Here is a 25685-nt window from a genome sequence, read left to right as displayed (position 1 = left end):
TTTTTTTTTTTTAAGATTTTATTTATTTATTTGAGAGAGACAGCGAGAGAGGGAACACAAGCAGGGGGAGTGGGAGAGGGAGAAGCAGGCTTCCCGCGAAGCAGGGAGCCAGATGCGGGGCTCGATCCCAGGACCCTGAGATCATGACCTGAGCCGAAGGCAGACGCTTAAGGACTGAGCTACCCAGGCACCCCGGTGAAAGCTATTTCAATGACGAGTTTAGTTAACCATTAAAAACTGAAAATGAAAAAGAGAATGAGCATCCCCTCTGTGCCCAGAAAAATGAAGTCGGGCCAATGGCTGGGCGAATCACACCTGTGGGCATAACGAGCTGTCCATCCTGCAGAAATGGTTGTGCTTTTGATATGAGAGAATGAGTGTGCAAACCGGAAAAAAATGTAATTGGAAAGCTGGAGGTGGCTTCATAGAGAGAGAGAGGAAGAGTTTACTGAAAATCACAGGGAAAGGCCAGATTCAAGTTAAAGGTTAGGAAGAGAATAACAGGGCGACAGCTATTACTCGGGGCCGGCATTATCAATGAAGAGCATCAGAAGAGATAAGTGTGTATTTTCTAGATGGATGTGGGTGTGTTTGGTGTGCATCTGTGTATGTGTCTGAAAGAGAGAAAACAGGCTCCTATTAGGATAGGACAAACATGAAAAGGATTGACAGATCAGAACTTGGATGCCTTGCTCAGAACATATGCTTTCCCATTTTTCCCTTCATTTTCCAAAGTGATGTCTTACAAGAACTTGTCCTTGGCCAAGCAGACAGCTCATCTCCAAATAGCTCATATTTAGATAGCTGTGATCCTGTGGTAGCCAAGCAAACATTCCAAAATCTAGTCATTTGTAATATCTTTAAATGCAAATATATTTTAGGGCGTTTTATTGGCAAAGATGTTTGCTAAAATTTCTAATACCAATCAGGGACTGGCAAAAAAAAAAAAAAATGCTCTTCGGGCTCAAAAAAACACAATCATATTTCTCAGCCACCCACCAGAAAGGAATAGAAGCTCCAGGCAGCAAGTCTTTGGCAGGAGTCAGACTAGCTACATCATAGTCTCTGTGCCCAGGGGCTGTGGATATCATTCAGTCTGGCCTAACCAACCCATTAAGCTGAGAGATGCCCAGTCACCTCTAATACAGAGGAAAAGCACCATTCTGTCGTTGCTTGTGAATTCGTAACTCCAATTACTGGAACGGATGTGACCATGAGGCCCCGTGCCTAGTGATACAAATCACCTGGGGTCAGGGCCAGCTTCATGAGCTTGTAACCAGTGGACCTGCATGAGGCCTTGCTTTTGGAAGGGTCCCAAATTTGGAGTTTAATGCTTTGTGTTTTGTAACTCGAGTCTGATGAGACAGGGAAGCAGCCGTGCGCTGGGAGCCTAGAACCTCTCACCACCTCCCTGGGATGGATTCTTCACCTCCCACTCCCTTGTCCCCTGGTTCGTTGGCCAGGTCTGCATCTTCCTCCCCATACATGCCCAACGACCACTGCCACCCTCAGCCCATGGCACGCTAGCGTACTCCCCTCCACTTCTCCAACAGCCATCTGCGTCCCCCTCCTCCTGCACCGGCACAGGGAGGGTTGAGGCTGGGTGTACACACTCTATGCCATTTGGGGAGGGGGCACGGCCACATAGCATCTCAGGCCCAGAAGTGTGTCACAGCTCATTTGGAGGGTGGATGGTGGGGGCAAGCCTCTTGCCCGCCTCCATTGCAGGAGCTGAGCACGTCCCGGCATGGAAGTTGTAACCGCTTGAGAATCACGCCTCCACTGTTGGTTGCTGCAGTGGGCCAGTGAGAAGGGCAGGTTGCCTTACCTTCCCCTGCTGCGACATGGGGTCGGTGGGACAGGGGGCTTGGCAGCCAAGGGCATTTGTGCTTGCATGCCAAACCATAGGGTGCAGCTCCTGGGCACCCATCAGTGTCTGCACTCTCCCCACAAATAGCCCCCAGGCCTGAGAACGCATGACATGAAGTAGTAAAATTAAAATCACCATCGGGGCACCCAGGTTGCTCAGTCGGTTAAGCATCTGACTCTTGATCTCAGCTCAGGTCCTGATCTCAGGTCTTGATCTCAAGCCCCACACCCAGCGTGGAGCCTACTTTAAAAAAAATAAAGTAAAATAAAAAATAAAAACCCTCTTGGGGTACCTGGGTGGCTCAGTCAGTGAAGCGTCTGCCTTCGGCTCAGGTCGTGGGATCAAGTCCCGTGTTGGGCTCCCCACTCAGCAGGGAGTCTGCTTATCCCTTTCCCTCTCCCTATGCCCCTCCCCCCTACCTGTGCACTCTCTCTCTCTCTCCCCTCTCTCGCAAATAAATAAAAATCTTTAAAATAAATAATAAATAAAAACCCCATGATAGATTGCAAGAGACCATAGAAGAAAGAAAAAAAAAATTGTACTTAAGTATTTTCAATGGCATGTTTTTTTTCCTGGCTTTTGAACAAGGGGCTCCACATTTTCGTTTTGCACTGAGCCCCACAAATTATGTAGCCAGCTCTGTGTGGACCAAGCACTTTTAAAACACAAAGGTCACGAAGCCTTGGAAATTCTGAAACAGAATTTCTCAAACTTAATCACGCATAAGGATTTTCTGGAGATCTTCATTTCCTCCAGTCACACCCACCAAATATTCTAATTAAGTTCCGGTGGGCCCCCAAATCTGCATTTTACAAGTATCTGAGATGCTTCTACTGCAATTGGTCCACCGACCACACTTGGAGACCTACTGTGCTCTTAGGAGCATAGATTCTGAAGCCCGGTAGACTAGGGTTTGCATCCTAGCTTCACCACTGATCTTAAAGGAGTTAATGTACATATCTAAAACTCGGTTTGCTCATCTGTAAGTGGATATATTAATATCACTCCACAAAGTGGTGTATTAAATGTACATAAAACACTTAGCACAATGATTTGTCCATGGTAAGCAATCGATAAATGTTCAAAAAAATTAAGACTGTTACGTCTGGGTGGTGGTGGCTACCCGGGTGTTTATTATATTATTATGTGAGTTTTCCTATATTTTTACAACTTTTCAAAATAAAAAGCAACAGCCAGAAGGAGAGAGAAAGCTAAAGTGTGGAAAAAGGGGTCAGAAGCTTGCAGTGAGTCAGCCCTAAAGGTCTCCGAGTAGGAGGCCAATGCTTCAGTGTCTAGGACTTGTTCAGTAGGTGTTCAGTAAATTGAACTCAGGACAAAAAGAATCTTCACTAGAACCTTCTCAGACTCACACTTAAGGGCACTGACCACTTTTTTCCCTTGGTTTAGAAATGGATTTATGCCTGAGAGGAGGTGTGCTTTAGTAAAAGGACATGAGTTCGTAAGAGCTGGTCGGCTTCTGCATAGGGTTTATCAAATGTTCAGTGCACCCTCTAGTGTCCATACTTCTCAGCTTCCTTCCTGAAGAGGTGGCTCGAGGCCTTTGGGCACACTGGAAGTGAAATTCTCCAAGTTGATCTAGACATTGAGGTGGTAAAAATATTCATCGTCCACTCTGGTTATACAATAAAATGTACAGATGAAAGAACGGACTGGCCTCTTATCTAATAATGCCCAGGCTCAAACCAGCACCCGAATGCCTCTGTCCACTTTGCCCAAGCACAGCTAAGGAGACCTGTCGGGACAGAGGCAGCTTCCACGTCCAGCCAAGGGGACTGGAATATGGCTAGGGGAAAAAGGAAGGCGTGCATGTGCCCTGCTGTTCCTCACTGCCCGGATGGCTGTAAGTAGAGCTCCTACGGAGGCCAGTGGTCTCAATTCATAGTTTGAAACGGGCTTAAAAAGACTTCAGGGAGGGGCGCCTGGGGGGCTCAGTCGTCAAGCGTCTGCCTTCGGCTCAGGTCATGATCACAGGGTCCTGGGATCAAGCCCCGCATCGGGCTCCCTGCTCAGCGGAAAGCCTGCTTCTCCCTTTCCCTCTGTGCCCCCCTCTGCTTGTGCTCACTCTCTCTCTCTCTGTCAAATAAATAAATAAAATCTTAAAAAAAAAAAAACCTCAGGGAAAAATCAGTACTTTTTCTCTTTCAAATCACCCTGTAGCAAGGTTTCCTCATGCAGCGACAGAAGACTCAATAGTAACTATGGATCTGGAGGAGTCAAGTAAATTTCTGAATTTACCTGCCATATTCCTATGAAACAATCTGTGCCATCAGAGAATCTGACTCACCTGGAAAAAGCAGCCAAGGGCCCCAAATCACCAAAAGAAGCCATTCCCTCATATTCGCCTCCTCTAGAGCTCCCCCTGGCTCTCCTTGCACATTCTCTTCAAGACAGTTACAGAAATGGCTTTTTTGATTGCGCTCCAGAAACACTAACTCATCTGCAAAGCTGACACTTTCCAGAAACACTCCCGTTCTGCCAGCACCTAGAATCAAACTTTGCCCACTCCTATCAACAGCACCTGTATTTATTTTGTTCTGGATCAAACACCTTATGTAGTAAGTTTCATGATTTTGTTTCCACAGGTCCTTTTGAATGGGAAAGTTGATGCATTCTGTGGAGGTTCCATCATCAATGAAAAATGGGTGGTAACTGCAGCCCACTGCATTGAGCCTGATGATAAAATTACCGTGGTTGCAGGTAAATAAACAAAAAAGGATAGGAATCGGCAGTATCACTAGATCTTCTATATGATGGGTGCATCATATTTTCCTAAGGTCTACTAAGTTCTTTGCGAAATAAGTTGGGCTAGTGCCATATTTCTAGGAGGAGGAGCCATATTTCTAGAACCTAACTTCTTCCATCCTCCAAGCCCCCCATAGTTCTTTCGGTGTGCCCAGATTCACCCCCATCTCACAGGGGTACAATTATGTATGATGTGTGCATTTCCCCACCAGACTGAGCCTTCCCCAACGCCGTGTCGTATCATTCGCCTTTGTACCTCTGGTGCCTGGCACGACCTTTGAATGAATGACCCAAAGACTATATTATCTGTGCTCAAAAAAAGGGGTCAAAATCCTTGAAATTAGGAAAGTCTAGGGTAATTCATGCCAAGTAGATTCATTACCACCTCAACAACGTAAGGTTTGTACCAGCATGGGAGAACAAGCCAGCTCCATGATGGTCCCGAATGGGTTTTTGGTCTGAAATGTATGCATTGGCCCTCATTACATTTTACCAAAATCCTAGCAATGTAAGACTGAGATTGTTGACACTTGGTTGCCAGTTAATTGAGGGATGCCGAGAATCTTGGCCAATCTGTTTCCTTATGTGTACGTCTACCTGTGACTGAAGAGAAATTTATTTTCCATAGGTGAACATAACACCGAGGTGAGGGAACCTACAGAGCAAAAGCGAAATGTGATTCGCACTATTCTTCACCACAGCTACAATGCAACTGTTAATAAGTACAACCATGACATTGCCCTTCTGGAACTGGATGAACCCTTAACGCTAAACAGCTATGTAACACCTATTTGCGTTGCTGACAGGGAATACACGAACATCTTCCTCAAATTTGGATCCGGCTACGTGAGTGGCTGGGGGAGAGTCTTCAACAGAGGGAGATCAGCTTCAACTCTTCAGTACCTTAAAGTTCCACTTGTTGACCGAGCCACATGCCTTCGCTCCACAAAGTTCACCATCTATAATAACATGTTCTGTGCTGGCTTCCATGAGGGAGGTAAAGATTCATGCCAGGGTGATAGTGGGGGACCCCATGTTACCGAAGTGGAAGGCATCAGTTTCTTAACTGGAATCATTAGCTGGGGTGAAGAGTGTGCAATGAAAGGAAAATACGGAATATATACCAAGGTGTCCCGGTATGTCAACTGGATTAAAGAAAAGACAAAGCTCACTTAAAGAAAAAAAAATGTATTTCCAAGGTTGACATATTTGGGGTTGAAGATGGACAAGGGCCTTTACTGACTAATCACTTTCCTATCTCTTTAGATTTGACTGTCTGCATTCTATGAATACTGCTTTTTCTCTTTATGGGGAGAAATCTATCTAGAATTCCTATTTTACTAGAGTAAGTAGATTAGCAAATGTAATCACTAGAGGAATGTACTGTGATAGGAAATTGTGACCATTCCCACAGGTCCAGCCCTTGACAAAACTGTGAAGTTAAGTTCTTCATCCTGCCCATCGGGCATTAAGTTTCTCCACTGGGGCAACTCTCTGATTCTCCCTCCTTAGCAGCATTCCATGTTCCAGATCTTTCTTACCTCTCCCACCAAAATCATCAAAACGTATTAGATCTATATCTGGGATATTTGGTCTAGTTCACGACAAGGCGAGCACCACACTCATAAAGGACGAACAAAGGGGGAGCCGACAGGTGGAAACTCACCAGAAAACACTACTTCCTTTTCTGTACCCTTATTCCTGCTTCCTCGATCTCTTCCGTTTCCTAATCCCGAAATCAGTTTCTCTCTCCCTCCCTCTCTCCTCTTTTCCCTACAAGGGATTAAAGGAGGGAAGGGGCACATCATGCTGTTTTCCTGTCCACAGTTGTACATGTCTGTCAAACCCAGACTTGCTTTCAGTTTGGTCTTTGACTTGCTTTTCAGAGCATAGGGATGAAGTAAGGTGCCCGAAGAACTTGGGAGGAAAAGTTCCTCTGAGAGAGTCATGTTATTAAAATACATACATCACGGAAGGAATGACCCATCAGAATAGTTCCCTAAGAGCTTGTCATTGCGTTGTGATGGAGGTAACTTCTAAGAAGGGTGACGTCACCTCACGTGTCTCGTCCCCCATCTGAAAAAATATTAACAGAAAGAGAAGAACAGTCAGTTTGCAATCTAGAACTAGTAGAGTCTTCAAGGAAGAATTCCACAGTGTGTCTCCAGTACCGCCCAGGGCTAAGGAAGAAGTTGCCCTAGACCAGAGAACATGAGCATCATGTCTCCTAAACGAGCATATCCGCACCGTGGAGAAGGGTGCACTGGTGGCTCACTCCCCCTTTTCTGGTTTCATGCTCTCCAGGCAACTGTTTGATTATAATTAGGCCTTCCATATTGAATCTTCTACAGGGTTGCTGACCAACCTACACATGTACTTTGATGTGTTAGAATGGCTCCCTTTGTGAATTAATAAACTGGTGTTCTGGTTCATACCGCAGCTTTTTGTGAATTTGGTTGATGTGAATCAGTCATCCCGTATTTCATGATGTGTGAGACCACTGACGAAATCAGGTTTGGGACCGCTTTGACCCCACCAAGCTGCTGCCCTCACCCCACCCCCAGCCAGGCCTCACTCTTGCTGATTTCTTTCAAGTGCTTCTAGTTAATACCTTTTTACTTTAGTCTTTCAAACGTAAGCACCAATTAACGTATTTTCAAATTTCTGAAAAAGCGTTTCTTTTGCATCATTCACAGAGAAGTACCGCAAACACCCCACTCAGCAGAACGCTGAGCATAATGTGTCCAAGTGCAATACGACACATCAGAATTCGATGCTCTGCTGTCACCCGGCTTTCATATGAGGCGGTGTGTTCTCTCCTGGAGAGGACAGTGGTCTGGATCCACCTGGGACAGAATCGAGTTTAAATAGCTGTGGATATGGCCTTGGATAAATCACTCCACATTTGGGGCTCTGATTTCTCCATTTGTACAATGAAGGCGTTTGACAGGATGCTCTCCAAAGGCCCTTGTTGACCTTGATAGTCTGTGATTTCCTGCTCTTTCATTCCTTCATTCGACAAATATTCAGGGACTGAGTACTGTGTGCCAAACGCCAATGTGTTCATTAAACTTGAATCCATATTTATATATTTTGTGAGTTAACTAAAATAATGTATATACATTACTACCCAGTAGATGCTCAACAAATGTTAGCTGAATCTGAACCCGTGTTTATTCCAGAGCAGGGATTAGCCTTGTATCGAGAGTCCTGAAAGGAGGCCATAATAAATAACAATAGTGAGTGGGATTGAGGTTTCAGGAACAAACAAAAGAAATCAGTTCTGCTATTGTTAGCTAAAGGAGGGAAAGAGAGGAGACACTACAATTGTCCGCCTTAGGTTTGAGGAGGATACTGATTCGTGCCCAAAAATCCCAGTCGCTTCACATTTGAATGACTAAAGGTCTGTAGCAGTTGGTAAAAGTGAGCCGTTCCGGCCTGGTTGCCATGGAGACCACCCCTGACAAAGGCAGCAATGGGGGGGGGGTGGCTTTACACCTCCTGTGATTGGTCTTCCCGGTGGCAGAGAAAGAAGATCCTGGGCCCACAAAGCTCCAAGCCACAGTTAGCCTTTTTCCCATGAGCTCAAACACGACTGGATTCCTCACGAGCCCCCTGCAGCGCTACACACGTGGGACCCCTCAGCCCACCCGAGAGCCCGAGCCTTCAGAGCCAGGGCCTCGCTAGACTCTCCCTAGGCCATGTGCGGTCGCCACGGAAGAATCATTCGCTTTCGAAATCGCTGTAGCTACTTAACCTAAATGGGCGGAAACATGCTGCTGCAACATTGTGGGTGGCGTGAAAATAGAGTCTTGCTGAGCGAAGAAAACTGTGTTAATGCAGTGCAGTCATTGTAACTTGCCGCTTAAGGAGGACTGGCTTTGGTTCTTGGGAAGAGTAGCTGTTTTGTGATGGCAGGAACAGAGTACTGTCCAGTTTGCTCTGTCAAGGGAAAAAGAAAGGTTTTTCCCCCTGCTCTCCTAACCCATGGCGGACCAGTTCACAAAGTCGCTTAATTCGCATTTCTCAACAACTCCCAAAGGCTCACAGTCCAATTTAAGAATGTCAGAGCTGCCAGGGCCCTCAGACACCATCAAAACCACTCTGCCCATTTAACAGATGAGGCCCGGGCCAGAGTGACACAATGGCAGAGTCGGAACTAGAACTCAGGTCTCCCGCTCTGAACCGTGGAAGTGTTACCCCGGTGGCCATCCCAGTCCTCCCAACCCTGGGACCGCAAATCGCCTAGAATTCCTACCAGGGATGCTCTCATTGACAAACAGGCGGACCGACTCCAGACCCTCAGGGAGTCTGGGAGGCAGAGTGGCGGGCAAAGAACGAGCGGGGGGGGGGGGGGGGGGGGCGGCCGCCGGCGCCGGGGGGGGACGGGGGGGGGAGGGCATGGGGAACGCAGCTGCGGGTGCCGGGTCCGGCTGTCAGCCCAGCTGCGGGCACGGGGGGCCTTCCCGATGGGACGCCTGACTTGTAGAGCCAGCGTGTCAGTGTCAGCGGGCACATGTCCGCCCGCTCGCTGCCGCTGTGCCGGCGAAGGCGCGCGGGGCTCGCGGGGGCCCGCGGGCCACTCCCCAAGCTGGGAGGCCCACGGCAGCGGCGCTCCCGACCAAGCGGTGCAGCCGTGGGGGGGGCCAGGAAACCGGTTTCGGCGGCTGGCAGGCCTGTCTGAGCAAAGCGCTCAGGAAATCCGGGCTCTTTCCGAATCTGAAGCCAATGCCATCTAGAAATCTCATGGTTGAAAGCCACAAAAATCAGCATGTTCCGCACACTCTGGAGGCTGCCGAGGAGTCACAGGAGGCAAGAGACTGTGGAGTCCCCGCCCTTTCAACCTATCCAGGTACACTGACCACGCGACTCATTGTCTCCGACAGTACTTTCAAGACAGACCCTTTTTACCCTATCCTTGAAGTTATGGCTTGCCTGGAGATTTCCAGAGTTATTTCAACCTCTAGCAGCCTTTCTTATAGATAAAGAAGCCACGGCTTCTGGAACAGGGCCAAAGTGTCTTCTCCACACCCTCACAGGTCGACAGCAGGATCTCCCACCCCTGGCCAGATCCTTTCCCTCTGGTAGGAGTTTCCCTCTTGGTCCAGAGAAGGATGGAAATAGGAACAGGGATATTCTTGATGCCAAAGACTTCTTTTCAAGCGGTTGCTTCATTGCAATGTTAAATATGAGATCTTAATCTATAAAAATTGCCGAAATAGTAAATCTTCCGAATGCTGTCATTCTTAAGCTTTTAGAAATGCGGTACTCTCTAACTTCTCCAGATCTCTAACCGTGAAGTGGCTTAAGCACCGACCTCATAAAGATAAAGGGATCCCATGATTTAGACATTACGTGCTTTGGTGAACATCTATATATAAAAATCTATTTTCCAATTGGAACATGACAAAAATAAGCATGCATTTTCATGATATTGAAACTCAGCTCTAAAGGAAGCCAAATTATGAATGCAACAAGTCTCTGAGAAACTCAGCGCATGCTTGTTAAATGAATGAACCAATACATGAATGAAATGGGAGGACAAAAGCTACTACAGACCACATCAATGCAAAATTCAGGCATCTAAGGTAGCAATGAGATCACCATCCTGAACGCATACGGGAATATGCCATAGAAAGGGAGACAGACCAACAGAGAGACCTTCTACAATCAGTTACTTCCAAGGATATAAAGAGGAGTTAACACTAATTTCTAGGAAATGCAAAAAAAGATTAGCCTAGAAGACTATGCTTATAGCCCTGGCCTTTTCCTCTCCTGTTAACATTTCTTGCTTTTGTGTTTGTGTTCTCTAGAAACTGGACTTACCTCTCGTCTGTGCTTTGTATCCTCATAGATAATTTGTTGTTGTACCTTGTTTTTATAGAGTCAGTTCTTAGCTTTAATTTATATTTTAAAGCTTTATATCTGAATCAAACTTCTGTTCTTGGCCACAAGGATTTCATTTCTTCCATTAAAATATGCCTCCCCTATTTTTCACTGTCCACTCTTCCATATACTGTTTCTAGTCCTAGATGATCACACTTCAGATCACAATCTCTGCTTCCTTGGTTTAGAAAATGTCAATTTGTGTTATAGATATGCTAAAAGAACAGCTACGTATTACATAAGGGTGGGTTATAATTCAGAAATCTTAGCACATTCTAATAAGAAATTTTACTGAGCATTTGCTGTGGGCGTCGCGCTGTATATTTCATAAAAATGTCGGTGGTATGCTAGAACTTGCTTATTATGCCAACTGACAAATGCCAATTTTGTACGTCTCTTTCCAGCTCCCAGTACAGTGACTTCATGGCAGTGACTTGAAATCTGCCACGGGAGGGACATTTACACTATAGATATTGACAAACACTACAAATGTTTGTTTCGGTTTTTTGTGAGAGAAAGAGAGTGTGTACGCACTGGGTGGGGGGAAGGCAGGGGAAGAGGAAGAGGGAGAGAGAAAATCCCAAGCAGGCTCCACACCCAGTGCAGAGCCCAATGTGGGACTTGATCTCATGACCCTGACATCATGACCTGAGCCAAAATCAAGAGGGGGACGTTTAACCGAATGAGCCGCCCAAGTGTTCCAAGATTTTATTTTTTAAGTAATTTCTACACCCAACGTGGGGCTCAAACTCATGACCCCAAGATCAAGAGTCACATGCTCTTCCAACCGAGCCAGGCAGGCATCCCTATTTTTGTTTTTTAAAGAGACTCCATTGTATAACATTTACTAACAAATCAATGGGCACAATCTGATTATTTGACTAAAAAGCCTTCATTTTTACAGTCCTGCTACTCAATTATTGCTATGAGTGAGCACTAAATAACAATGTAAATAAGACTTTAATTAAGTTATTTAAGGAAGGATAGTGTTCACAAGTTAGAAATATTAAAAAATCAGACCATTAAAGCTGTTCTCAGATAGCAACAGGTATTTTATGTTGCAAAATAAAACATTTCTTAAATGCAAATATTTCTCCTACAGAACACATTCACACGTTAGGTTGACAAAGGTTTATTCTATGGTAGCTTTCTGCTGGTATGTTAGTTCACAGTAATTGGTAAGATATTTACAAAGACTGTGGAGAAGAGTTCCTGACTGTTATTTTCAGCCAGCATCTAAGATTTAAAAAAAAATCCCCACAGAGATGAGTGGAATATAAATTTTGTGCAGGGTTTCACTACCTTTCAATCATCAGGGGATAAGACATTATATTGCACTTTTCCAGTACTGAATTAAAGTGAGCAGTTTTCTACAGTATAAAATGTTTTAGACACATAAAAATGTATAGAGAATAGTATCATGAACTCCCAAGTATGAACACCCATCCATTCCTTGTCTCTCTCCCCCTACTTTCAGAGGCGGCTACCATCCTTAACTTGATGTTCATCATTATCTAGCACATACTTTTACTTTATTTTTTTTAAGATTTTATTTATTTATTCATGAGAGACAGAGACAGAGAGAGAGAGAGAGGCAGAGGGGGAAGCAGGCTCCCAAGGAGCAGGGAGCCCAATGCGGGACTCGATCCCAGGACTCTGGGATCATGACCTGAGCCGAAGGCAGACGCTTAACCATCTGAGCCACTCAGGCGCCCTAGCACATACTTTTACTTTAAATTATGCTTTAAAAGTACACATTAGGCATATTTTTAAGATTTTATTTATTTATTTGAGATCAAGAGAGAACGAGAGAGAAAGAGCATGAGCGGGGGCAGAAACAGAGGGAGAAGCAGGCTCCCTGCTGAGCAGGGAGTCCGATGCAGGGCTCCATCCTAGGACCCTGGGATCATGACCTGAGCTGAAGGCAGACACCTAACTGAGCCACCCAGGCACCCCCACATTTTGCATATTTTAAAACTTTATATGAATGCTATATCTATCCTGCAGTCAGTTTCCTGTGAGAGTCATTGACGTTGATAGCATAGCTCTAGATCTTTTTTTTTCCTCCTAGATCTTTCATTTTAACTTCTACACAGTACTTTGTTGTAGGATATTCTGTTAATAGTCCATTCTTCTGTTCATGGTCATTCCTCTTGTCTCCAAATTCTTCACAATGCTGCTATGAACATTCTGCCACACATCTCCTCGAGCACGTGTGTGTTTCTCTGGGGCAGATACTCAGCAATGGGACTGCTAAGGTATGTGGTATTCATTTCAACTTCACTTAGTATTAGAAAATTGTTCGCCAAAGGGTTGTACCAATTTATGCTCCCAGTAACGTGTAAGAATTCTTCTTGCTTCATATCCTCCCCAACACTTGGTATTTTTAGAAATACCGGCAGGTTTTTAAGTTACTACTATTTGCATGTAAAATAGCTGTTTTGCACTGAATTCGGGTATTTTGAAACTAGTTGTAAATGCACAGATAGGTATAGCCCTGTATGCTCCCCATGCTCAGTAAAGAGATCATTTTAGCTTCTAATGACAGATTCCAAAATGTCCACTGTGGTTGAAGAGTTACAGTTCACTTAGTTAATAACATTTTATTGGTTCTCAGTTGATTTCTCGTAGATTGTCATGTAAAAGAGCGTGTCACTATCAAACTGAGTTTAAAACTTAACTGAAGTAATCCTAGGCATAACACGTTCTTTTCAAGTTTCAAATCTTTGACTTTCTCTTCAGCTCCATTGTGGTACCTTACTTTCTTCTCCAGCCTGGTTGTACTTGTTTGCTTATTTTGGTAGTGATCGAGTTAGTCTATCTCACAAATATGTAGATGAAATGTATCTTTGAAATGGTTTCTATTTTATTTTGGTTGGCTTTAAGGAAAGTTTCATTTAGCTGAAGGAATACATCTTCATGAAGTTCAACTTCATTGTCTGTTCTCAATACACGTTAGTAGTCCTTTTTGGGGGACATATGCTGAAACTCTCTCCTCAGGATGTAATGTGCTAATTCGCACATGTAAAAATGAGATGATCAACAAATACCAGGTAGGCCCTCTCTAAATGCAAAGAACTTAAGGCTTGAATACGTCATGAGCTTTAATATATAAGATACATTTTGAACTAAAAAGAAAAGCCTGCTGTCACTTCTATGATTTTCTTTTGACCAGTATAAAGGGTTTAGGTTTTCTCTTTAATGCTGGTTTGTTCCTAAGTATTTCGCTGTCCTTGGGCAGGCCCCATGAAACCAATTGCAAACTGACCACTCCAAATCAATGTACAGAAATGTACTAAAATGTAATAAAAATAACTTGCTTTCACAATTACTTGCTTGCAACGTGATTTGTTAAGTACTCTCAAGTCTGCTGCCCCCATGGGAAGCAGGTTTCTGTGCTCTAATACCTATTAATAATAAGCATTTTTCTCAGAGAAAGTCTATTGAGTGAAACTGGATTGATTTCTAAGTCCCAAATAAAATCACTAATTTCTCTTCAAGTGAAGCATATCTTACACTCCCTTACACTTACAAAAATATACTCAGAGAAGTTCTCTCTTCTTAAGAGAATACTGTAGCCTAGATGTCAGGGTGGCTTTCTTAACAACCCCATACTCTATAGTATGATATTCGTAGTACACAATTTTGGAAATGTCAACAATAACATTTACTCTTCGGCCAACAGAGGAATAAAAACTGGAATACACATTTTAATCTTCAAGGAGCTCTTGGGAGATGGATTAACTTATTAACTAGTTCACTGACGACACTTCCTCAAAAGGACTCAAAATAAATTTAAAGGCAAAAGAAATACTTGATTCTGCAATGGGATGCTCATTGAGGCATCTGAAACATTCTCAGTTTTTTTTAAAAAAATGGAAGATTGAGTCAAACCAACTGGATAGATTTGTATTCCTTCTCTATATTAAGCCTGAAGTTCTAGGTCCCTAATGGGCTGTGCACCCAACTACGAGCCCCTTGCAAAAGCAAGCAATGGTTCAGAATACAACCGCAGATATCGAGGGGTCTTCCAGGTTTCCTTGGGCTGCGTTAAATGGAAGCAGAATGTTTCTCAGCGTGTAGAAATAGCCACTCATAAATGTGGCTATCTAACCCCTGAAACCTCATTTGCTGCTATCCTACAAATTTGGGTGAAGAAACTTTTTGAGCAAAACATTTTACCCTAGTTCTAGTCAGATCTGCCTTTGTCTCTCTCTCAGAGAATCATGAAGCAAGGCTGAAGGTAAACATCTGGTTTTTTTCCAGTTTTCCTAGCATCATTTATTAAACAGTCTCATGTCCCCACACGCAACGCTACATCCAATAACCCAGCAAATTCCATATATGTAAGACTCTGTTTCTGGTTTCTCTTCTCTGTTCCGTTGTATCTAGCTATCGTTGAGCTCATTTTCATTGTTTTATTTATGACGGCGTTATGAAGAACCTGAAGGTAAACATTTAACTCAAAATACTTATGGTGCCTTTAGGTTGTCACTAATAAATGAGAGGAAAGGAGATTTCAATGTATAATTGATACTAAACTGAAAAAAATACATGAATAAATTTAAGGTTGAATATTTTTAATGTGGAATTAACACAAGTACATTTACATTGTAAGTACATTTACAATGTAATTAAATTTTGAAGACATAAAGGGAAATTGCTGCTATGTTTTATAGTAACACACATTTATAGCCCAATAAAATTAATACAGTGCGATTCCATATACAAATACATATACAAATGTAGCATTCATTGTACAGTGATTAAGACATTAAAAGACTATAACTGTATGTTTGAATCTATAGAACTCAGTATTGTCTTAAAGGATTAAAATCCCTAGTTTAATACCATAAAATTAAAACGTTTTGTGCAGAGGGGCATCATCAATCAAACATTTTATCTCCGATTTCTGTCTTCTAACTACAGGATCAGTACGCAAAAGAAATGTACTTTAATCTCATTTTGTTGTTGTTATTGTCGTAGAAGCATTAAGTGAACAATCAAATATATGGGCATTTTCATGAGTGAGTTATAAATCACCCATCATAAGTTCAGCAAATTGGACATTAGAAGAGTTATAATTTGCAGGTGCCTTTGAATAAAATACAATTGGTTTGTCATACAAACTGCTACATCAAATGATACCACTGGCATAGACTATGATCTTGACATGACACACAAACCTATTTAAAAGACAAATTTACGTATAATATAGTTGTTGTTTATTGTAAAACCAATAATCAAAAAACATGCACCTAATAAGCCAACTTGACAGTAAAACTCACAATCTGTGATTCAAAAGGCAGCAATTTCAAACCACTGTCTTCACTGGTCCCGAATATAAAATACTCCAAGCATAAATTCAACACTGCATGCAACAACTGGTCCTGGGCTTTAAAACAAGTGATCATACTTTTTACATGTTTAAAAGAAAGACATCTACACATGTATCATCAAAGAAAAACCCTAGGAAGAAACACAATATAACTTAAGAACACCTTTACCAGAATAGATTTTTCTACAAAATTCAAAAGCAACTCAAGACACCGGAACGTAGAACTTTGTTACAGGAACACCTCTTGTGCAAATATGAATATTTAACTTAAAGCTGTGATAGGTGTATCTAAATTTCAATGCATAAAATGTAAACTTCAACACATCCTAACTACAGGAGTTTTTGGCTTTGGATCTTTCCAGAACCGTAAGACAGCTCTGACAACCCTAAATACCAGTCAAAGTGCAAAAGAGGTCCTTCAGAACATACATCCCTTTGGTACATTATAGTCCCCTAGGTAACAGAAGCAAAGAATAAAATAAACTATCAACCAACAAAGGGGTTTAAGATCTCTGATGATCTCTCTTCTCTCTTTGGGTTTTTGTTTTGTTTTGCTAGTGAAAAGTTATGCAAAAAATTACAGGTAAAGCTTTTTACCTGCACATGTTCAAAATCACTGATTTCTAGTTTTGAGACGGAATCTGAATGCATGCCATGAAAAACCCCACTGGGAGACGAAGCAACACTGCACTTTACACCTGAGGGGAACGGAAGGTGTGAAGACGGTTCTTGCAAGAATGAGACAAACTGAATGACGAAGTCCTCCTCAGGCCTGAGGAAATTCTGTGAATGTCATGGGCAGCACAGATCATCCTGACTCTTGTGCTGTTTGCCTGTAACACTTTTAAGAAATATAATCTAGTTCACACCTCCAAAGGAAATCTTATTTTTAAAAGTCTATTCATTCTCCTTTAACTCAAGGGGAACTGAGTTTCCTTGTGTTACTCAGAGCAGCATCTACAAAGTAACGAAGAATGACGTTAATACTCAAGTGACTTTTAAGGCCCAAACTGTCCGTGCTAGAGGCTTCGAACACTAAATGGCAGGATTCGAAAGGTTCGTCCTGGATTCAAAGGTGATGTCTTTTGGTTGTCTGACTATGAAACTATGACGACTATGAAAGTCGTCATTCTGTTACAAAATTACTTCTTAGAGGCATCTAGTTTATGAGTGGCATAGCTTCACTGGAAGCAAAATCAACAGAATTCACAACTCCTATAACTGGATTTCATAAATATTATATGAATTATGCTGTGTGCGTATAGAGAACAGGAGACATGGTAAGCACATAAGTATCACTGTATTTGCCAGATCTCAAAGAAGATAGTCTAATATCTATTTTTAAACCTAAATGCTACTGACAGTTGCAGAGGTGGTCAACTGTAGTTTCCTAATCCACGAACTGGCACACATTCTATTTTTGTAGGCCACAATATACTCTTTTGCCCGATGCACTGTAATAGGCTAGATCTCAATCAAGACCACTTGATATTATAGCATTCAACAAAAATCTACTGGTAAGTATGAATTTGTCAATTGACCTAAGTCGTAAGTGCATGTTATTTGAAAGGACTATATATTTTTTAAAAGGTCTTAAGTCAGAACTTTCTAGAGAACAGGGACCAAGGGGACTTAGTCCCTTGATCTAGTAGCATTGAAAAACAGTACTGATGGGAGAAAATAAAAATGACTACAGAAGAAGAATGTGGGATTTTTTTTGCCAGCTAACGTGGATATATGTTAACATATAAGCTCTTTACTGCCTGAAACAGAGGCCCAAAGCAGATTTAAGTTGTCGTTTTGCCACGCGCTTTTCAAAGGGTAGTGATACACAATCTACTGTGATCGGTTACAGTAATGCAATCACTTCAAATTAAAACTAATCAAATATGTAATTTTACATGTCCCACATTACAGTTAGCTAAAATGTAACATAATTAACTTTGTCCTGAATTAAGTAGGAGGACGTCTGGCTCTACATTTAAAATGATGATACAAGTTAGGGAAAACCTACCGAGTTCCTATATTATATGGAGTTAGATGAATACACTTGGTGTTTTCAGTTTTGAATCTTGGAGACCTGAGCACAAGAAAGGCCATGATTTTCTGGTACATGCATGGCTTTATTGATTTTTTAATTGGTTCATAAAAAAACAATTTATATACGTTAATTTAAACAGCTTCTTGAACACATACTTCAAGTGACTCACATAGTTCTCTCTCTCATTAATGATTTAACTAAGCATAAAGCAGTTATCAGAAAGCTGGCCATGTTTACATTCAAACTTAGCTTTTCAATGTAGAAAATGGAATCGGTGAAATCTGGGGGAAAATGTGATTCATTACAACTATTTGGCTTCTGAAAGCATTCATAGTGTTACTAGCTTAGATTTTATCTTATTCTAACAGATATAATTTTTTTTTTTTTTAGAGAAGGAGAGGGGAGGTGGGAAGGGAGAGAGAGAGAGAGAGAATCTGAAGCAGGCTCCAGGCCCATTGTGGAGTCCGACGCAGGGCTCAATCTCACAACCCTGAGATCATGACTTGAGCTGAAATCAAGAGTGTGATGTTTAACTGACTGAGCCACCCAGGCGCCCCCTAACAGATATAAATTTTTAAAGTAGTAAAGTGCTCAATTCAGCATGTGGAACATTCCCTTCTATTTGCCCAATACTCTCTTTTTACAGTGAGTGCTTTTTCTGCCTTGTATAATACAAGAAAGAAATTGTTAACTGCTCAAAGTCATGAAGATATTGTCCTGTGCTTTTAGAAACTTTGACTCTAGGTTTTATGTTTAGGTCTAAGATCCAACTCAAATTACTTTTCGTTTATGGAGTAAGATGTAGGGATGAAGGTTCCTTTCTTTTACCATATGGATACCCAATTGCTGGAGCACCATTTGTTAAAACAGCCTTCCTTTCCCTATCCAGCTGACTTGGTACCTTGATTGAACATTCATCGATTATGTATATGTGGATCTATTTTAGGAATCTCTATTTTTCTATACTAACTCCCATACCACACTGCATTCATTACTGTAGCCTTATAGTTAGTCTTGAAATCAGGTATGTAAATACTCCAGATTTTGGGGATTCTTCTGTTCTGGATTTTCTGCCTCTCTGTATACATTTTAGGATAAACCGGAATTTTTTTTTTTCCAGAAGGGGCTGCTCAGATTTTGACTGCATGGACTCTAGAGGTTGATTTGGGGACAATGGATTTCTTAACAACACTGAGACTTCCAATACTTAAACATGGTTTCTCTCTCCCTTTATTAGGTCCTGTTAAATGTATCTCAGCAGTGATTTGTGGTTGTCAGTATAGAAGCCTTAGATATCTACTGGCAGTCTACGGCCATACCACCCCAAACGCACCCGATCTCGTCTGATCTCGGAAGCTAAGCAGGGTCGGGCCTGGTTAGTACTTGGATGGGAGAAATCTACTGGCAGATTTATGCCTATTTATTTTACAGTTTATATTATTAATGTAAATCGTATTATTTTTTGAAATTACAATTTTTTTTCAGTTCTTTGTGGCCAGAATATAGAATTACAATTTATTTTGTATAATGATTATGTATACTATGGCCTTATAGAATTTACTTATTACTTCTAGTAGGGTCTTTTGTGTAGAGATTCCTTATGATTTTGTACATATATATGATCTGCTCAGCATGACAGTGCTGCCTCTTCTTTTCATTTTGTTTTCTCTCTTTATCTGAGGTATTGGCACTGGCTATAATGGAAATGGGGAGAGTGAGTATCCCTGGCTTGTTCCCAATCTCAGGGCAACAGCTTCCAATACTTCACCATTAAGTATGACGTTAGTTGTGGTTTTTCATGAGTGTACATCATCAGATTGAGGAAATTCCCTTTATTCCTCATCTGGTGAGAGTTTTTACCATGGAGGAGTATGGCGTTTTGTCAAGCGTTTTTGTGTATCTATTGAAATGACGACATAATTTCCCCCTATGTTATGTTAATATGGTGAATCACACTGATTTTTAAGTGGGTGATGCAAGTATTTAAACATCTAATTTGAAATAATTTGAATTTCTCTTATGCTTTCTTTTTGGTCCCATGAATTCTTTGGAGGTATGTCATTTAATATCCAGATAGCTACAAATATCAATTCCTTTCTTTTTTTTTAAGTAGGCTCTGCACCCAACGTGGGGCTTGAACTCACAACCCTGAGATCAAGAGGCACATGCTCTACCAACTGAGCCAGCCAGGTGCCCCCAGATACCAGTTTCTACTATAATGCTTTTTAAGATTTTATATGATTGCACTCTTCTGAAATGTATTGAGACTTATTTTAATGACCCAGCATATGATCTATCTTGGTGAATGTTCCATGCATACTTAAAAGTAATGGTGTATTCTGCAGTTGTCGGCTGTATGTTTTAAGTAAATGTCAATTAGTTCAGATATGTCAGACTCTTCTGATTACTAATTATCTAAATAATTCAGCAATTCAATAAATATCTAAATAATTCAACACCTGGGGCGCCTGGGTGGCTCAGTCGGTAAAGTGTCCAACTCTTATCTCAGCTCAGGTCTTGATCTCAGGGTCATGAGTTCAAGCCCCACATTGGGCTCCATGTTGGGCATGGAGCTTACTTAAAAAATAATAATAATTCAACAACTGGTACAGAAAAACTTTGAAAGGTGATCCAGATTTAGACTACCTAAAAAAAAAAAAACAAATAAGAAGTGACCCTATTTGTGGGGCTCCCATGTGTCCAGATATTTATATTTAGCCCTATCACTTGTAGATTTTGTTTCATGTCATAAATGATATTCAGAACCAAAAAAGTTACTCCCGGTATATTAGATTCATTTCAACCCAGTGTACCATTACCCAGACTTCTAATACAAGTCCAAAACTAGGAATTCAAAGGAAATATGTGCGTATGATAATAATCTCGTTCACAAAAAAGTCTGTTTTCTTTTTTTGTGATACCTCTTTATAGATAGCTCAGTATTACTTAGGGGGAAAATGTACAAGAATACTGGGGTTTATTTCAAAATCCAGAAATTTTATGTATTAAGGGTGTGGTTGGGGTGCCTGGGTGGCTCAGTCGTTAAGCGTCTGCCTTCGGCTCAGGTCATGATCCCAGCGTCATGGGATCGAGCCCCACATCGGACTCCCTGCTCAGTGGGAAGCCTGCTTCTCCCTCTCCCACTCCCCCTGCTTGTGTTCCTGCCCTCGCTATCTCTCTCTGTGAAATAAATAAATAAGATCTTTTAAAAAAAAAAAGTGGTTAATAGAAAGAAATATCAGATTAGCACTCATTGCTTCATACTACCTTCATACATTAAGCCTTGGACATAGACACGGCTGTGTGTGTGTGCGCGTAGCTGAAAGCTACCATAAGGAAATAATGTGCTCTTAGAACTAGGTGAAAACACACTGGTAAAACATTCTTAGACATTAAGGCTGGTACCTTAAAAGCATATCATCAGTATTTAGTTCTGAAGGATCTCTTACAAGACACCACAGTATCTGAAACGCTCTTCCATACCTATCAACCTTGCAGGGAAAAGTTTAACATGTTTTAAAAATCTTTCTTCATTAATTTAAAACCGTTAAAGGAAAATATTAAATCCTAGCAAACATAACAGGTTTGCAGCTCTGTTTCTAAGTGCAGAGAGGTTCTTACCCTATGTCAACTGCATCCTTGGTGGAGCTTTAAAAATTTTAGACTTCAAACAAATAGTATACAGTCTGTTCATATTATACCTGTAACTTTGGCATTCCGAAACCTATAGTCACCGATTAAAATCTGCGCAGTGTTTCCTGGAATCAGACCTTCTTTTCTTCTGTTTAGATTTTTCACCAACCTAAATAATAAATGAATTAGTAGCCAACAATGGTAATATACAGTAGTAAAAAACAAATACATCGCATTACAGTTCAAATTTTCACAAAGCTATTGCATGTATTCAACGACTTTCATGACATTGTGCTTGAGTCCTTTGAGTAACCTACAAAGGACTTAGGTTACTAGCAAAAATGGTTATTACTTTAATGATCCGTCATTACTTTTCACCCTTGTGTGTATTCTTCCACCTTTAGGGTCAAAGTACACAGTCAATGTAGCATTTCAGTTAAAATTATTGACACAACGGAGACAGAACTATTTCACATAAACATTCCAAAAGATTTATGGAAGCTTCATTCAGTCCTCTTCCAAACAATATTTCCTTCCTGCTCTGGGTTCATTATAATTACACAGTATATTTGGCAGAACCATCTTTGCAATTGGTGCCATATGAAAAATGCATCAGAATAGAACGGCAAGACTAAAAAGTCAATATCTGAATTGATAAAGAGAAGGGTGGCTATGTTGTAGAGTAGCAAAGCATGGTTCCTGGAAATAGTGAGCATTCATTAAAAATGTGATGAATTAATGAATGACTTAAATGACCAAATGTAGTATGATCTGTAGCCATTACAAAGCCAGATCTATCAGCTGAAATGTCTGGGCCAAAGGTAAACCACAAAAGAGCATGCAGACTCACAGCATTTCATTCTTTCAAAGCATTTTTCACTCACCAAAGGTTAACATTCCTTTCAGTGAGCTATATAGGCATAGCTGAAGCAATGAAAATGAAACACTGATAAGAAATGTGGTATTTCTGCTTCTTGCGACTGTATAACAAAGATACAAGTAAAGCAGAACATCGGATTAGATATCTGTATGCCCCTGGCGGAGGTCATCGTAAGCACTGAGAACACACCTACCATTGACCTTCAGCATCTTCATGGAGAAACTGAATGACATCTCCATTTCTAATCAGGAGGTCTTCTGGGTCCCTCTTCCTACAATCTGCTAGGGCTTTGTATTTGCCTGGAGACTGGAAGGTTGTTTTGAAAAATTACATTACAAATTTGCTTGTAAAAGAACTTGCATTAACTGCATGCTCTGTGACGTAAAGAATGCACTCTTTACTTCAGTGGTAATAGGGGTGGTTACAGCAGCTTAGGCAGGAACGAACAAACACGGAGCAGAACATGTGTTTATTTAACCTGAAGAATTCATTTTTATTCGCAAAAAGAGAATTACACAAAAAGTAACAGAGCATGACTAATTTAACTTATATGAATTATAAGCATAAACTCAGAAAAAGCCCAGCATGAAAATAATTTTTAAATACTGTTATTTGTAAACTATGCTCATGGAAAATTTATCTAGGCACATATTAAAGGCAGCGGCCCTGAACAAAGACCCACTAATGCCCTCAAAAGGATTTCTGGGATTTGTATCATTTTGCACAGGTAAAAATAATAAGCATGAAAACTCTGGGTCCAATAAAAGCATATTAAACCATACTGTTGTGCTTTACTTGGCCTTAATCTTCTGGCAGCTATAATGTGAACTTGATTTATTAATAAGCTAAATTACCCAAGGCACACTGATTGCACTTCGTTACAAAGTAGATAGAGAAGAAATAACTTTCAAGTCCAAAAATATTCTTTTTTAAGAGATTTTATTTTTAAGTCATCTCTACACCCAACGTGGGGCTCGAACTCACAACCCTGAGATCAAGAGTTGCACGCTCCCCCGACTGAGCCAGCCAGGTGCCCCAAGTCCAAAAGTATTCTGAGATGAGGATTTTTCTAGCACAATATCTTACACATTGAATACGTGAATTTAAAAGGAGTAGTACCATGGCTAAAAATCTTTTAAATGAAAGAATTATGTGGCGTTGATTCTGTGCACATGCAAAGGAGTTAACCTGAAAACAATATCCACATCACTTGGGCTTAAACGTCTTTTGAGAAGTACTTTTATCAAATGGGCTGAGGAGCAGGCAGGGAAGAGCTACCTGCCATTTCCTAGAGTAGCTTCATCGAATTAGGAGCCATCTCTGACACCGGCCTCTCCAAGGAAGGCAGCACCCATTCTTTCTTAGCTTTTGACTTGATAAAGTGAGGCTAAGAGAGCATCTCATTCCAACCTGTTTTGCTTTCTGGCTTTGGCGATATTTGGGGGGAGGGGCGTGGTACAGGTGGTAGGATCTAGAATGCACTGTATTGCTCTTTTGTATGTTTTCTTTAGTAGCACAAGTCAGGGAGTGACGGCAAGAAGAGAGAGCTTATGGGGTTTTCTACATTCCCATCCTCAAGGATTAAAGTAGTCATCAACTCTGCATATTTGCTTTATTTTCTGACACCCGAGCTGGGAACATGCTGACTCAAGACCTGGCAGAAAACATTTAAACCCAAACTGGTTTCCTCTGATTTTCGGCTTGCATCTGAACAAGTGCCTCTCCCATCTTCAGACAGAATTCATGAGGGAAACTACCCTACACGTATGTATTACGCTCACTGTATTATTAAGAGAAAGAGTATTGTTACTTTTTTAAAGAAAGCATTCCAGAGTCGATGCTACGCAGCTTTGCGACTCCCTTACACCAACATTAGAGCTGCCAAACTGAATGTGTTCCTCTGACGGGCACCAAGGAGCATCCCACCCTCCGAGCTGCTGACTTCAGGAAATTGCAGGTATACCCTAAACGGTCCTAACCCCCCCAAAATCTACTAGGATCCTAACCACACTGCACACTATTTCTTCTATCAGTTACCTTTACTCTAAAGCAAACTCCTTTAGTTTTACGGGGTGCTCCCTTGCTCTGTTAGGCCAATTTGGTATCACTAACACGTGTTTTGGCAGCCCACAAAAATATACTCCCCAGATGTTCTCAAGTAGTTTCATACGTGTAAAGTTTATTCCCTAGATTTGCCAATCTGGCATCTAAGCTGATTTTTAAAGTATATCTGACTCTCCTTCGTTCTCTGATTTTATCTCCTACGCTTAGATTGAAAACACAGTGGTCAAGTTCAGCTAAAGATAAAACTGGTCGATATACAGAGACTGGAATGATGGACCATTTGTCTCATCAACTTCAGGAGGAGCACCACGTATAGCTCAAACGAGCTCTTGCAGACAGAAGTGCTTACTACTGAGTGTTCGTGGTAGGACTGGTTTCGAATCTTCTGGCGATGAAATCTACCTAAATGACCTCGAGGACATGGACAGAAGATTGCCCCCACATGCCTGCCTACTGCATCAGTAATACTGCCCTGAGAGTTTTTATTTCTTTATTTGAATATGTCATCACTAACCATTAGGGGCCTTTCTTCTTCTTCATTGTCATCGTAAGAAGTGTAGAAATAGTTGCTTGACCATTCCTCGGGGTCTTCAGAGATTTCTGCAGGTGAGGACACCTGGGTCCAAACTATAAGAAAAACATGGAAGGGAGCAGTTACTTAATGGTGCTGGTCCAACACAGGGAGAGAAGTAAAACTAACTATAATAATCAAGGCTGTCACCTTCAATGGTCCAAGAATATTATCTTTATATAATAAAACCTCTGATTAGCCTGCACTATTTTGGAATTTCTGAAATTTCAGAAAAGGCCTGGAATGTCATATACTCCTTTTACTTTTTAGGATGGTTTCAAGTTGGAGTTGGTGGGACAGTTATCAAAAATAATAAGTTAAACAATGTTCCAGAGAATATTTACCCTTTCTTACAGAAAATAATCCCTTTCCCAAATTTTTTCTAGGGCATTTTTATCGGTCCTACTCAAATAGCACTTAGAACATCCTACCTAGTAATATTATCTTTAACTTGTCTTATCTCTCTTATTAGGCAGAGACCATGCGTTACGCATTGTATGTTCTCTAAGAGCCTTATGTGTAAGAGGTACTTAATTCATACAATATATTGAATTGACACCGATTAAGCAACCTAACATAGGCAGAGAATTAACAGAATCTCATCTTGGCCATACTAAACCATTCATGTTGTCTTGGAAA

At 41.3% G+C, this 25685-nt stretch overlaps 2 protein-coding genes across 10 annotated transcripts in view; one reads left to right on the top strand and one right to left on the bottom strand.

The window, feature by feature from the left end:
- Nucleotides 1-7066, top strand: part of F9 (coagulation factor IX) — a 32292-nt gene extending 25226 nt beyond the window's left edge. For both annotated transcript variants that reach the window (XM_032428341.1, XM_032428340.1), the window contains 2 exons: nt 4474-4588; nt 5262-7066. In XM_032428341.1, the coding sequence (XP_032284232.1) occupies nt 4474-4588; nt 5262-5809 (663 nt within the window). In that variant the 3' untranslated portion in view covers nt 5810-7066. The remainder of the gene's footprint in view (nt 1-4473; nt 4589-5261) is intronic.
- An 8028-nt stretch (nt 7067-15094) lies between these two features.
- The window catches only part of MCF2 (MCF.2 cell line derived transforming sequence), a 74143-nt gene continuing 63552 nt past the window's right edge, over nt 15095-25685 (bottom strand). For 6 of the 8 annotated variants that reach the window (XM_032428279.1, XM_032428281.1, XM_032428282.1 and 3 more), the window contains 4 exons: nt 24990-25102; nt 22605-22717; nt 21600-21700; nt 15095-17937 (listed from right to left, as the gene is read on the bottom strand). In XM_032428279.1, the coding sequence (XP_032284170.1) occupies nt 17894-17937; nt 21600-21700; nt 22605-22717; nt 24990-25102 (371 nt within the window). In that variant the 3' untranslated portion in view covers nt 15095-17893. Of the gene's footprint in view, nt 17938-21599; nt 21701-22415; nt 22456-22604; nt 22718-24989; nt 25103-25685 lie in introns of those variants that run through there. The other 2 variants (XM_032428280.1, XM_032428283.1) reach the window with 2 other exon arrangements.

This window comes from Phoca vitulina, unplaced genomic scaffold (genome assembly GCF_004348235.1).
Source record: "Phoca vitulina isolate PV1807 unplaced genomic scaffold, GSC_HSeal_1.0 scaffold39, whole genome shotgun sequence".
Classification (NCBI taxonomy): Eukaryota; Metazoa; Chordata; class Mammalia; order Carnivora; family Phocidae; genus Phoca; species Phoca vitulina.
Note: the sequence above shows the minus strand (reverse complement) of the source record. Positions and strands in the feature narration are given on the sequence as shown.